The following is a 16027-nucleotide window of genomic DNA, read 5'->3' as shown; positions in this document are numbered from 1 at the left end:
ATTGAGACATTACTGATAAGAACAATAAGGGCTACTGATTTATTGAGACATTAATGTATCAGCACAAAACGGGCCACTGATTTATTAAGGCATTAATGGATCAGCACAAAACGGGTCACTGATTTATTGAGACATTCCTGGCTAAGCACAATGCGGCTCACAGATATATTGAGACATTACTGGCTAAGCACAATAGGGTCACTGATTTATTGAGGCTTTACTGGCGAAGCACAAAACGAGTCACTGATTTATTGGGGCATTACTGGCTATGTACAAAACGGGTCACTGATTTATTGAGGCATTAATGGCTGAGCACAAAACGAGTCACTGATATATTGAGGCATTACTGACTATGCACAAAACGAGTCACTCATATATTGAGACATTACTGGCGAAGCACAAAACAGGTCACTGATTTATTGAGGCATTACTGGCTATGCACAAAACGAGTCACCGATTAATTGAGGCATTACTGGCTATGTACAAAACGGGTCACTGATTTATTGAGGCATTAATGGATCAGCACAAAACGGGTCAATGATATATTGAGACATTACTGGCAAAGCACAAAACGGGTCACTGATATATTGAGGCATTACTGGCGAAGCACAATACGGGTCACTGATTTATTGAGGCATTACTGGCTATGTACAAAACGGGTCACTGATTTATTGAGGCATTAATGGATCAGCATAAAAAGGGGCACTGATGTATTGAGGCATTACTGGCGAAGCACAAAACGAGTCACTGATGCATTGAGACATTACTGGCTAAGCACAAAACGAATCACTGATTTATTCAGGCTTTACTGGCTATGCACAAAACGAGTCACTCATATATTGAGGCACTACTGGCTATGCACAAAACGGGTCACTGATATATTGAGGCATTACTGACTATGCACAAAACGGGTCACTGATTTATTGAGGCATTACTGGCTATGTATAAAACGGGTCACTGATTTATTGAGGCATTAATGGATCAGCAGAAAACGGGTCAATGATATATTGATGCATTACTGGCTACGCGCAAAACGAGTCACTGATATATTGAGGCAGTACTGGCGAAGCACAAAGCGGGTCACTGATATATTGAGGCATTACTGGCTATGCACAAAACGAATCACTGATTACTTGAGGCATTACTGGCTATGTACAAAACGGGCTACTGATTTATTGAGGCATTACTGGCGAAGCACAAAACGGGTCACTGATTTATTGAGGCATTACTGTCTATGCACAAAACAGGTCACTGATATATTGAGGCATTACTGGCTAAGCACAATACAGGTCACTGATATATTGAGGCATTATTGGATCAGTACAATACGGGTTACTGATTTATTGAGGCATTAATGGCTGAGCACAAAAAGGGCATTAGTGACTATTGAATTTGTTTTATTTATATGATTTATTGAAGCACTACTGATTATTGTGTATTGAAGTTTGGATACAATATATCATAGATTGAAGCACAGATCTGAGATCATCCGGTCGTATTTCCTGCTTAGTTTCTAGACTAACCGCTATGAATCCTTACATTAACCAACCTGGAGCTAATTAAACTGGGCCCAGTTGTTCAAATGTATATTAGGGCTTAGGCCCGGTATTAACTTTAGCGCAGACTAAAGTGCCATTTACTTTGTATTGGGACGAGATTGGTATAAAGATTTAAACCTAACTTAACTTAAATACACATTTGAACAACGACCCCCTGGTTCAACACATGCTTTACCGCACCGTTTCCCGTAACGTAATTATGAACTCTTGAACATATTATTAGCTAATATGGAAATCAGAAATACTGGAATATTGAAAGATATATGTTTTTGTAACTTACAACTGCGACAAATTGAGCATAGCGCACTCGGAAGGACGAGCAAGTTCCGTATGTTGGTTAAGGAAAAAGTACAGATCTGTATTTCTGAAAGCTATATGCTTGGAAGATTAAAACATATTCTCAGATTTAATTGAAGCATTATTGACTGAGCATATACAACCGGCCATTGAATTATTGAAGCATTATTGACTGAGCATATACAACCGGCCATTGAATTATTGAAGCATTATTGACTGAGCATATACAACCGGCCATTGAATTATTGAAGCATTATTGACTGAGCATATACAACCGGCCATTGAATTATTGAAGCATTATTGACTGAGCATATACAACCGGCCATTGAATTATTGAAGCATGAATAAATATATAGGGCGTGCTTGAGCGTACAGTGGGTCTCGGATGACAGCGGGGAGGTAAAGCGGTAGGTTAAATAAAAATTGTCAGGTCTACATATATCTCTATTCACTCACACCAGACTAGCTTATCTGCCAATGTTTGAGTGGTAAAATCTTTACACACACATATCTGGGCGATAAATCCATTAAATTGGCTTATTACACGACAGGGAAGTTTTGCTGACAATTCTGTGTTGCGATTGGCTCAATTCAGTCATGTGATTATCCGGGCATAGTGGCAGTTTATATGACCTCTGCACGTGATAAAACGAGATGACTACCCGTGTTCAGCAATTTCATATACTGGGTCACGAAAATCAGTTATTGTATAATTTATTTGGTACGTGTTTTAGTGTGTATTAAAAGAAATGACAAAACGTATGTTTGTTTGGAAAATTATGTAAATGAGCTGCGCAGCGATATCTACATTGGATAAACGCTAACTACACTCAAAAAATGAATCGGTTAATTTTAATAGAAAGTCTGTTGTCGGAGAGATGCTAGCATGTATTCTGCTGTTATAACATAATATCATGTCATGTTCAACAGAATATCCTGTTAGTCTAATATAATCTTAATGTTGAATTAATAGAACATGTGTGTTATATTTAACAGAATATTCTGTTGCAACAGCAAAATATATTTTAGCATCATTCAGACACCAGACTTTCTGTTAAAATTAGCAGATTATTTTTTAGTGTACCATTAAAACGACAGAGGCATTCCACTGGAATTCCCTAATTCTGGAAACTAATGAAGAAGTCTATCATTTTTATTTATCACAAAATGTATAACATTAAATCGGTCAGAGATAACGTTATAAAGTGTTCGTCAGATAACAGACAAAATGACCTGATGTAAAAACAGTCGATCTAGCGTCCTCAGTGACCAATAGCATGCGGCCAGTTGCTATGGAAACGCCATGGATCCAGTTTGTGACCCATGGAGCTATGGAGTGAGATCAAGGTATCGCTGGGCTTGTGATGTTTTGGTGGCCATTTTGATGAGATATTCCACGCGTTTTTGGTGGTAAGAACTGCCAAGCATTTAACCCTTAATATGTAAGATATGGTTTATATGGTTTTTATAACAAATTAATAAGATCCTTGTTTTAGCATGGTGCATACTGAGCGTCCATTTCATTGGACGAGTATTGATCCGTGTAGTCCAGACCTGACGCAGACTGTCCAATCACGCATGAGGATATATATCACGCAACGTTCCTTACATCGGAATTAAAATACTATGTATAATGTTAGCGTCATCGAGGTATATTAAGGTATATCCTGGTTTAGAATGAGTGCCGAGAAGTCTCAACCACTTAGTTAATCATGAATTCGTGTTGCTGCAAAGAAAAATATCCAGGCTGCCGACTCTGCACACTGCTCTGTTGTCACTTTTATTACCTAAAGTAACGACGGACACTTATCAAATGAATAAATCAAATTAAATTATGTATCTCTCGCTGGCTACGGCACGAAGTCGATTTTTTCAGGTGTCCAGGGAAGATAGGTTGTTTACTTTTGGTATTCCGGTTTCCTCCACCCATGAAGCTAACTGTCGTCATATAATGAGCAGAATTCTAGTGCACGGTGTCAATCACCATTTAATGAATCTATCAATCCATTTTTTCCTGATATACAACCTATTGGGTATAACGCCAGTGTATCACTAACTCTATAGGCCTACGGAGATGAGGACTTCAAACACCGCCGAGATGATGGTTATATATGATTGTCTAAACCGTTAAAAGATGTTCAGTGTACACACATACACGCGTACGCACACATATAGGTCACATCTTTTAAATAATGAACGGCATTCAGAATTGAAAAAAGCCCTCAACATGATTTTAGCTGAAGGCCTTTTAATTAATACTGTAACAGGGGGAGTAAATTCGAACGAAATTTTAAAGTATAATTATAATCCCGAAGTGTGTTTATATTATAATTGTACTGTATAATCTTATGCTAATTTTAACCGAGAGGTCTATTTACGCCACACTAATCCTCTGCAAACCGTTCAACAATGTAACGCTACAGCTGGGTATTTCCAGCGATAAACACCGGGGGAATCCCCTTAAATATCCCCTCTGTTTTCTGCTTGCACAAGCCGCATAGTCGGTTCAAAGGTCTACTCTGTGAAACTGTCGGCAGCGTATGGTGAATGCTTGGGGTCATGTTAAGGGTCAGTTAGGATCTACTGGTCACTCCAGCCGGACACTGGAGGACAGACTTGTTATATTTCTGCGCAGGTAATTCATATTCGTTAATGTTTGCATCGCTGTCAATTTAAGAACTACGTCAGAGAAGGCTGCTGTACTGTTGTGTGTAGGGGCACGCAGTATATACTCTCATTGTAGAAACACAGCGGATACGTGGCATGTAGGCCTGTTGTGCAGTATTGTGAAATGTTTATCGAATTTAAGACCAGAGTAAACCACAGTAGCCAACATTGTATGCTGAGCTCTGTCACGTATAGTAGTCTCATAATATTAATTCCAGTGTATTTATCATAGTGTTGTTAGATCATAGATGTCAGGAACGACCCACCGAATCATCAAAAACCTCACCACGTCTTTCATACGCCTGATGCAAATTTTCTTGACTTTCTCAGATAATATTTATCATCTATTTGTTTGAATTGTTTTTGTTTTTTTACACAGATTTGTGTATTATAGCCATCGTAATAACAATTAAGCATTCTTAATAATAAGGTCCTATATTAGAGTATTTAAATTTGATAAATATATGTTAAATTTCAAATTTTTCTATCTGTATATTTTTTAAAATTAGACGCACTGAAGAGTCATAATGACACATATACCGATATCTGTTTAACAGATATGTTTTATCAAAACTGATAATCTATATATATTAGGCGCAGATTAATATGCCTATATGTACAGGAAATTTCAGCTTTCCTTCGCCAATTTCATGAGTTTCTGGAGGATTTAATAATTTAATTATGCTAAGCTAAAAAAAAAAACATTTTGTTTTACGTAATTAATAAATATTATTCAGCCCAAGTGAAGAAAAGGGTATAAAATTTAAAGCGAAACTGACCGACCGCTTCCCGTCCTATGTGTAGGCCTTGCATTTGCATGTCCGGCGCATGCGCAGTCCGAGATATCGGTGTACTCTACTTCATACATGCAGGATTTCACCAAGTATTTCAGAACGTGATTCGTGTGGTGTCGTGTTTGTTTTTAGGTCATATTGTTGGTTGATTGGTGAGCACTTCGTTTTACATGCATAGATTTCTGGAGATATATTGGCCTACATTGCTACATAACGCTTTCTACATCGTTGGATCTGTTAGTAACCTGCGGATGGTCGGAAATAACCTATACGATAGCGATTGTTATATATCGTCCTTCATCTGCAGGCCAATGCAGCTCAGCGTTTTCTATATAACGAGTTACATCTACGGGCCTGGATACTTCTATGGTGTTAATATCAATTTTCAGATATAGTCTTATAAACCCCTTTGATGTTTACATCCTTATTCTCTCAGGTGCATCTTACTATATTATGTTTATTTATGTTTACATCGTTTTACATGCACAAACCTACACCTCTCTTTCAGTTTGATGTTTATACAATTTTTCAGACCTATTTCACTGTATACCTCTTTTTGCATCACGGTGTAAATTATATATCGCTTTGCACTTATATATCCATGTTTATATTGTTTCACATGTAGAGGTCTATACTACATCTCCAAGGTGTTTTTTTCCTTTACATGTTTAGCATTTTATATGTATTTACCTCAGGATCATTCGAAAAACACACACATAGACGCCATCAAGGCGACTCGCTCGCCTGTACAAAACCACATAACCGTGAACACATTTTACACTCCAAAAAGAAGGTTTCTTTGTACAAACCACAATTTGTCATGAAAACGTTGGATATTTTTTTGCCAGTGAGCATGATAGGTAAGTGTTTCATCGGCTTATATTTCTGTAAAAGAGTGGAAGGCATGTGTAAAATTTACGAGCATTCACAGTGTTGATAACCACAAATTCATTCATGCATTTGGCGTGTTCAGACATATATGGGCGTGACTTAAGGCAGAAACATGATAACGCAGTGACATCATTTCAAACATGTCTCCTTTTACTTAGAGTTAAGTGTTATTCTTAGCACATTTAGGGATAGTCTTTACTGTTGGCCAGCCTAAAATTGTGGCATCTTACCCCGTGAAAATGACTGGAATGTCACGTAATGTTATACTTGGGTAGGTCCGTGTAGGCCGAAGGTTGTGATAGGCTGAGATCCTGGGGGATCTTTTAACCTCCCTGTATTTGAAAACCAGCCCCATTTTCTCGTGAGAAAAATATGTAACAAAGAAGACTTAATAATAGTTGCAGTTTAATTTTTTCTTGGTATGCTTTGTGTACATTGTAACGGCCTATTCAAAAAAGTGCTCTTTATGAAGATTGTTATTAATATCTTAACCACGTATCTTTTGTTAGGGCTACATTAAAATCGGGAAGACTTTGACGGAAAGAACACATATATGTAGTATAGAACACAACACTACTGGCGACGTGACTGGCGGCTGGTGTGAAGCATAGTCGGGTGTCGTCCCTGTGTCCGTGTATAGTGAGTGAAACTATCCCCGACAGCGGATATATATTATCCAGTATACATGCATTTGTCAACAAAATTCAGGCGCCAAGGCCGACCACGTGATCACCCATGGGTCAGTTTGGGCGTCGGGGAGCTGAAGGAGCTGCGCTCAAGAGGCTGCTCAGAAGGAGCTGCTCAACTCCCAACATACCAAGACCGCGTGATTGTTGACGTTTTGGTGCGATATGGAGCTTACCCATAGGTCAGTTTTGGCGCGAAATGGAGCTGAATGAGCTACTCTCGCGTGTGGCGGGAATGGAGTTCACCCATTTGTCAATTTTGACGCGAACGAAATCGAGCTCACCCACTGGTCAGTTTGGGCGCGACATGGAGCTGAAGGAGCTGGGCTCATTGGTCCGTGGGCAAGCCTCGTGTGACGTACGCGCATGCGCCTAGTGGAGCGCGGACTGAACGACACACCTCCACCTTATCAATCCCACCTCCCCAATGCGACGCGTTTGCAACATTCTCTACTACTTACATGCTATGCTTGTTCCCGCCAAGCACACACCTTACGATTGCTGCTGAAGTAAAATAATCATTCTTGAGTACGGCGTTAAACGTCAGGTAAATAAGTAGATTAGGTACAGTCTTTACAAAGAGAAGTTTTGAAACGTAGACATTACTTGAACCAAAAGAAAAAACAACTCGACTCACACAAAATGTGATTTTCAATCTTCTGAGACCGGTATTAATCATGCAAATGAAATCATATACTTTGTATTTTAAGATGATACGGATATTCGTGGGATAATGATCTGACTGTTGTCCTATTTCTTTTATTTTCTCTTTTGTAACGAAAGAATTTTAGCGTCAAGGAGAGAGAAAGTAAGAATGTGAATGTAAAGAATAAAAACATCTGTTAAGATCATCGTGTATTACGCATGCGTGTGAAAGACGTTCGAGATATATATATAATGGAATTAGCGAGTGCTAAAGCACTTATTGTGCTCTGAGCCCAGTTGTTCAAAAGTGTATTAGCTAATACTGGTATTAGGTTATATTTTATATTTAAAATTTCAGCCAAACTCCTCAGCCAAGGCAGTTGTCCAAAGTCAAAGTATAACAGCAACAGTTTTAACATATATTTAATATACTGATACACAATTTTTCGGGCTATGGACAAGACTTGAAGACTTGGCGTTAAGTTAAATCTGGTATTAAGTTTCAAAGCAGTTTTGAACAACCGAGTCCATTAAAGTACCAGTTACTTTGTACAAAGATGAGACTGGTGTTAAAATTTAAGGTTAGATTAGCTCACATACACTTTTGAGCAACTGGCACCTGCAGTCTGTGTCTTAAAGAGGACGGAACGTTGTGCCAACCTAATCACCATGACCTCACATACGGACGGTATGCGATCAGCATCACGAATGCTTTGAGAAACAGCGTCCTGTTGAATCAATGATCAAGGAAAGGTCGATGAAGCATGAACAGTCTCAAATCTCCATGACTTTGAAAGTCATGAAATTTACATAGATATACGGATAAACGGAGGTGGTTATAGGCAGTAGGTCAGAGGTTGTTGTGTATCAGAGGGTGTTGGAAAAAGGTTGCTGTGTATCAGGGTGTTGGGCAGAGGATGCTGTGCATCAGAGGTTGTAGGCCAAAGGCTGTTGTGTGTCAGAAGGTGTAGGTCAGAGGTTGCTGTGAGTCACAGGATGTAGGTCAGAGGCTGCTGTATGCCAGGGGGTGTACGTCAGAGGTTGCTGTGTGTCAAAGGGTGTAGGTCAGAGGCTGTTGTGTGTCAGAGGTTGTAGATCAGAGGTTGCAGTGTATCAGAGGTTTTAAGGCCAGAGGTTGCATTGTGTCAAAGGTTGTAGATCAGAGGTTGCTGTGTGGTTTTCCTACATATACATTTCTGTGTGTAGGTCAGAGGTTGTAGGTTAGAAGTTCCTGTAGATTATAGATTGCAGGTCAGATGTTGTAGGGCAGAAGTTCCCGTTGGGCAGAGACTGTAGGTCAGAGGTTGCTGTATACCAGAGGTTGTAGGCCAGAGGTTCCATTGTGTCAGAGGTTGTAGGGCAGAGGTTGCTGTGTGGCTTTCCTCCATATACATTTCTGTGTATAGGCCAGAGGTTGTAGGTTAGAAGTTCCTGTAGATTAGAGATTATAGGTCAGAGGTTACTGCGTGTCAGAGGTTGTAGGGCAGAGGTTGCAGCTCAGAGATTGCTGTGTGGCAGAGGTTGTAGGGCAGATTTTGCGGTGTGGCAGAGAGTATAGGTCAGAGATTGCCGTGTGGCTTCTCTCCATACATATTCATTTGGCTAACTTTAAGCAGAGTTTCGCCATTCATTTGGCTAGCTTTAAGCAGAGTTTTGTCATTCATTCAGCCAGCTTAAATTACGTAGAATTACCCCCCAGGTGGCTATATCGGCAGTTCTCTTAATGTGGCTTTTTCTCACACATTTATATATATATATATATATATATATATATATATATATATATCTATATATATATATATATATATATATATTTGTAATTTGGAGGTAGTGGAAACAGTTTCGCTTTTGACTTGCTTAAAATTTCTGTCCTTCTATCTTTAACTTTTTTATTTTTCAGCTCACTAATCCACCCAAATAACTGCCAACATTTTTGCGTCTGTTGGAGCCATGCTGGTATCATTGCCAACGTGGTCGGGGAACAATGGAAGACCTTTAGATCCAGATGAAGATAGACAGGTTCGTCGCAGTGTTAGTGAGAGCTCCAGTGATAGTTCCAGCGGGTATTATACTACCGTCAGCATCTCAGACGATGTTAACGGACTGGAACATGGAGAAAGGCAAAGAAGGTCCTCCAGTGTGGAACTGGATACGTTGCCGGAATTTCTAGCTTTACTGCCGAAAACTGATTTAAACGAATCGCGGGAGTCGGATGCTGAAGTGTGCCAAACGCTGTGTAGTGGTGTAATATCTGATGTCCAAGCAAACCAATCGCCCATATCCTCTGTGTCACGGGATTTTAGAGTACGCAAATCGCCGACAACAAAATCGGTGACATATCCTGTGTTACCGGATATTTCAGTAAGTCAGCCGCTGACATTGGATATGTCTTGTGATCTTCGATTAAAAGAATCGGGCACATACCCTGTCTCACCGGACCTTGAAATAAGTCGATCGCTGATAACCGATGAGTCACCGTATCGTGGAGAAAGCCAATCCCTAACATCTGATGTGTCATCGGATCTTGAAATAACCCATTCAGTGACATACGTTGGATCATCGAATCTTAAGATAAGCCAGCTGCTAACATTTCCAGTGTCACCGGATGTACAAATAAGCCAACCGCTGAAAGATATCACAACACCTACCGTCAGTGTACTCTCATCTCCAATATCACCGGATATTGAAGAAGACATACCCGTCGTGTTTATGGCGCAAGCGGACGCTGACATAAATCTATCGCCCAAATCTGCCGTTTTACCGGAAGATGACTCAAGCCTTTCATCGTTATTATCGCCGTCTCCGGAAGACGATGTTGACCAATCAGAAGATTTCGTCACCTTGCCCGTGGATGTGTTGGACGAGTCCCCGGATGTATTGGAAGACCCTTGTTTCACGCAGGCGACTCTAGACAGCATCGCCTCGGCACGACTTACGCCTCTGATTAAACAAGAACTCAAATGCTTGATACAAGTACGACGACATTTCGACGGATTGGACTTGAGTCCCATCGACTCAAACCGAGATAAATTGACAGAGGATCCATATCAGGTATCTCTGGGAGAATAATGGTTGTCATGGGTACGGGTTCCCGCCATCATCCCGCCACTTCGTTTTCGTTTACTGAGTCGAGATCCAACCGTCTTTCGACAGTTCACTAACTGACTCGATGAATCGCTGATCACACGGCGCGATGGTCGAATCGACAGTTCGAATGACATTAGGTCATTTCATACTATTATTACTATTCGACTTATCACATCGCCTGAACCCTGTTTATTTATTTATTTGATTGGTGTTTTACGCCGTACTCAAGAATATTTCATTGATACGACGCCGACCAGCATTATGGTGAGTGGAAACCGGGCAGAGCCCGGGGGAAACCCACGACCATCCGCAGGTTGCTGCAAGACCTTCCCACGTACGGCCGGAGAGGAAGCCAGCATGAGAACCCTGTTTATGAAATGGACAAGCCCTTTTTTCATTCCACTTGTCGAATTCGACATGTCGATATGACAGCTGTACCGTTTGAATGCGTTCAAATATAAAAATATTAACTGACAAAGTACAAAAGTAGCAAAACCTTACAAGACAAGACACACTACTCTTACTTATTATGTAATAAATTCCTCACATTTACCTGGGTGATGTTGAATTGGTTTATTAGACACTTCACATCATAGGGCGATGGCCAGTAAGGTCGAGTGTTCGAAATCAACCCTTTCTTCACGAAACATTCAATTAAGTAAAAATATTAAACGAAAAGAAATAGTATATTGTTTGTTATTTCGGATGAAGGGTGAAAAAAGTACTTAAACGGCCGTAGCCATCTTTTCCTGATGTGACTGCATAACGAAATAAATCAGCTTTTAATTGGAATTCTTTGATCATGGGATACGCCATATTAAGTAAACCGAAAACATGATGTTGCATTCATCATGCCCTGCCCTCCTGAGTTAAATAGGCAAGAAGGTTTAAATCAATGATCGCATGGTGTCACAGCTAAAACGTTCATCCCTAATTATTTTGTACAACGCTGTTATAGTCGTAAATACCGTTCAGAATAAGAATCTGTGTCTAATTAACTGGCCAAATTCGTCAGAAAAATCTGGCCAGGGGTAAAATGGGGACATATGTAATATATCCATACAGATGTCTAATAACGGACCTGAGGAGGGGAAAAAACTGAATCTGAGTTTAAGGTTATAGAAATAACTCACGTTTGATTGTTAAAATTGATAAGCGGAGGCGCTATTTTGGTCACGTGTTTCGAAGTTAATCCATGATGTCATTTTCGAAACATTCCAGCCATTGACATGAAATATAGGGCTATTAAGGGATATACAACATGCTTCACAAATGAATTTGATTTTTTATTGTACAGAACTTTTTTTTTCATTTCCTTAAAACCATAACCTCCATTCTAGTTGTTTAAGTGAATATATTGTCATCACAGCCGACAGAGGAAGACATAAGACGGAGATTAAGGCGACGGGATCTGAACAAATTATCAGCCAGACGCTGCAGGGAAAAGAAGAACGAACAAGAGACTCTTCTTGAACAGGTCACTATTTTAAAATTTAACTCTGGCTTCAAACTCCTCACAGCGCTCCCTACATTTACTATACCTCGATGCTACCACTGCAAATTTTGTACAAAAATAATGAACAACAAATAATGAATAATGTAAGGAGTAGCACCCGGGGAAGCAGCCTGCGAATGGAGGTGTTTTTTTTTAGCCCAGTTTCTTCCGGAATAATACTGGTCGCCGTTGTATAAGCAAAATAGTCTTGAGTACGGCGTAAAAGACCAATAAAAAACAATAAACCAATAAAAAAATTATGTTTCTTTTAAAATGTCATAACTTTTAGCATCATAAATATCAAGAATTGCTCGCATTTTTTCTCACCATTTTCGACATTTTCATTAACAAGAAATCTAGAATCCATTCATTTGAATAGATCAACTGACAGATTGAGTTATTGATTGTGTTCAAGGCCGTACTCTAGACATTTTCACTTATATGGGTGGAGGAAATGGATGTTTCCAAAAATTAATAGGCACTCCAGTTTCCTCGGCACTTAAAATAGACAGACACCGTCTAAGCGATAAGTTCCCTAGTAGTGCGTTGAACAAAAATTTTGCAATCATTTAGTCGTATATCCCAACCAAATAACCCATCTTTTTGAATGCAATCCTTTTCTTACCATTTTAGGAAGCCGAGAAATTATCGGACGGAAACCAGACTTTGAGGAAAGAGATAATAGCGTTAAGAAAAGAGATGAAGTTTCTTGAAAAGGCTCTACTTTCGCATCGGCCTTGTAAGCGTCAGAAGCTCTACCCCAAGTCGAATCAAGACAAGGCGTCTGGCGAATGAGAGATGTTAAATAAATATTTAACTAAACACCGACATTTCTGTCCCACTTTGTCTGTGCAGTCAATGTACGAAATTCTCTTCACAGTTCACCCGGATTACCCGGAGATTCCTACTACATGAAGACTTATATGCATGCGTGTATGCATTTGTGCTACATTCAGCATGCCACTGCCTCCCTTGAAGCCAGCTCTCATGTAAAAGGCGTGTTATGTTTAAAAGGCGAGAGCTACGTTACTGTATCTACAAATATCCCAGTGTCTGAGGCAGGCAATACTCCATCTGGAATACCTTATATTTGTGTACTCTGTGTGAACTGTGTACTCTATGTGAACTGTGTACTCTGTGTAAACTGTGTACTCTGTGTGAACTGTGTACTCTGTGTGAACTGTGTACTCTGTGTGAGCAAGCGTACGCCGCCTTCTTGTCCCTATTCATGACTATGGAAAATCAGCAATGATGTACATGTGTAGCTTCACCTGCAAAGTTGTTTCCATCTGTTTGCGTATGCCTCAAAGGAAACCACAGGCTCTCCAGATGGTACATCTTTTCTGGATCTAGATTTGCACAAAGACCAAAACGGTTTCCTCTCTCGCAGACTTTACGAACAAAAGGGATAGTTTCAATTTTAACATTGTACATTACCATTACTTGGACAGCAAATGGCGTGTACATATCTAACCTTGTACCATTTGTTAGATCCTCTGTGCTATGTGGCAATTTTAATCAACGTCACAAGTTATCATTACTAAAAACTAAAGTGTCTAGGATGTTCGGTGAATTGTTTTCACTCTAAGTTTCTTGTTTTACAGTGAGTGTGGTTCTCTTGTGGGTTAATATGGACAGTGTCCCGAATTTCTGGCACTCTGCTTCGTGACTGTGTCTAATTCGTTTTTCCTTGGAGGTAGAGGCAGTATATCCATTGTCTTGAATTAGATCGCCAGGTTGAATGTATACATATTTTATTGTGGACAACTTTTACACTAGCACGGTAAAGGATTTGAATACTGATTTGTTTTTTCATATGAAAACGAATGTAGAGAGATAACAACGGAGATGAGTCGACTAAGGCCAAATGTGTGACAGTTTAATAAAAGGATATAATCTTCAAAATAAAATTAAAGCCGACATGCCGCACTTGCCAGAAAGAGGGGACTGAGCCACCAGCCGCATACAGTGCCTGTAAGTGCAGTGTGGTTTACATAAAAGACGGAGGAGGGGTTGGAGGAGATCAATAAAGAACGGACAAAACACGCCATACTGCAAGCTTGAATACTGAGTCAATGTGGGTAGAGCATGGCCTGTATGAATTTCATTGGTGGATAGATCCCAACAATTAAAAAACAATCACGACAAGGAACTTTCAATACCGAACGGTAGAAAAATGCTATGTTGTAACACAAGGTCGATTTCAGCCAGCTGAAAGCGCTGATTTAGCTCATTCGCCTGAACATATCTCGCGTCTTTCTAACACCATTAAAAGTTGTTGACTGCTTTAATTTACAGGACTCTGTCCTAATATCGTACTTCACACATTTTCTTAGTTTTTTTGGTGGTTTGTGTTAAACGTCGTTTTGCGAATTGGCTTTGGGATTATTGACCTGGAGCGGCAATATTGGTTGACGGGTGGTATACGAATGTCTGCTTTGATGCATAGATCCACCCAATCAGTGGAACTGTGTTTATCAGTTTTATCAGTAATACTGATAAACTCTGTAGTCGTACACTTCCAAAGAATGTCACACTGTGATAAAATCTAAAAGAGGAAGTTGTGACTTCCTGGCTTGGCGTTCAGCATGAAGGGGACAGTGCAACGGTTGACCCGTATCAGTATAATGGCTCAGGCGGGGCAGCTTACTTGCCTTCGGTAAGGCGTCTCAGTGAGGCAGCACTAGATAAAAGAGCGGTGGAAATCTGTTCTGCAGCAAGGAGGCACATTTCGTCGTCATATGACTGAAAAATTGTTAAGTACGACGTTAAACCCTGAGCACTAAATCACTCACTCCATGAGACACTGTGATAACATCTGAAGGCGTATGCTTCCACAAAGGCTGCAACATTGTTCCCTTTCTCCCATGTAACACTGACAAAACCTGTAGGCGTATACTTCCACAAAGGCTGTAACTTTGTTTCACCATGTAGCACTGTGGAGTAATAAGCCGTGTGTACTCCCGCCGCAGTTTCACGCTTACCCTTTTTTCCAGTTTGTAGGCCTACTCTGAAAAATCATTGACGTACCTCGCTAATTATAAGACTCCAGATCTCCTCTCTTTTTCCCCGTTTAGCAAGGTGAAGAAATTAGTTTGAGTATACCTCCATCAAGGTTTTACAAAAGGGTGTTTCGAGTCCGAGATTTATTTATTTATTTATTTATTCATTTATTTATTTGGTGTCTTAAGCAACTTATACACTTGTACAACGACGGCCGGAATTCTGGTGGGAGGAAACCTGATTGAGCACGGGAGAAATCCATGGTAAATTGATGTCAACAAAAGTCTAACATTTTTGACAAGTTACAAGACACAGAAGAACTATTTTTACCTTTTGAGACGATAGATGTAAAAACTTCCCTTTTGTTTTCTGATGTTCTCACTTAGCACCGTGAAATATAAATATACGTACCCAATCAAGGATTTAAATTGTTTCCTCTTATCCACATTTAGCACAGTGGACAATTCCGCAGGCATATGCTTCCTCCAAAACCCCCAAGTAGAAATGAGCAGAAATCGGTAAACGGATCTCTAAATCAAGGTTGCAACACTGGTTCAGCAAGCGTAAACATCTGCGATGACTGCCAAATCTTTATGCTTCTTCCCAGTAAGTACTACATGAAGGACAAGCCTGTTAAATTGCACCCCCTTGTCCGCATGTAGTTCTTAAAAGAAATATATGAGGCGGAGATGTGTGGATGTATTGATACAACACACCACCATTTCTCTTTAATTCCTACCACTTGGTAGTAATAATATGACACTATTACCAAAGTAGTCATAAATGGAGATAATTGTGGAAATATATTTATGAACAATTATTAATTATCCGATTGCCATTAAACTTATGCATGCACAGCTTCAGGCAGACAAACGGGCGGATGTTTAACTGTAGTTTTATAGA

The 16027-nt window shown here is 39.8% G+C and overlaps 1 protein-coding gene across 1 annotated transcript; it reads left to right on the top strand.

The window, feature by feature from the left end:
• Positions 1-4373: 4373 nt before the first annotated feature.
• On the top strand, positions 4374-14371 carry LOC135480551 (uncharacterized). Its single transcript, XM_064760405.1, has 4 exons — positions 4374-4491; positions 9440-10590; positions 11996-12103; positions 12755-14371. Exons 2-4 carry the CDS (start codon positions 9490-9492, stop codon positions 12914-12916), a joined length of 1371 nt encoding a protein of 456 aa, XP_064616475.1. The 5' UTR covers positions 4374-4491; positions 9440-9489; the 3' UTR covers positions 12917-14371.
• Positions 14372-16027: the final 1656 nt, after the last annotated feature.

The sequence above is a fragment of the Liolophura sinensis genome, chromosome 13 (assembly GCF_032854445.1).
Source record: "Liolophura sinensis isolate JHLJ2023 chromosome 13, CUHK_Ljap_v2, whole genome shotgun sequence".
Lineage (NCBI taxonomy): Eukaryota > Metazoa > Mollusca > Polyplacophora > Chitonida > Chitonidae > Liolophura > Liolophura sinensis.
The sequence above is the reverse complement of the archived record's forward strand: the minus strand, read 5'-3'. Positions and strand labels throughout refer to the sequence as shown.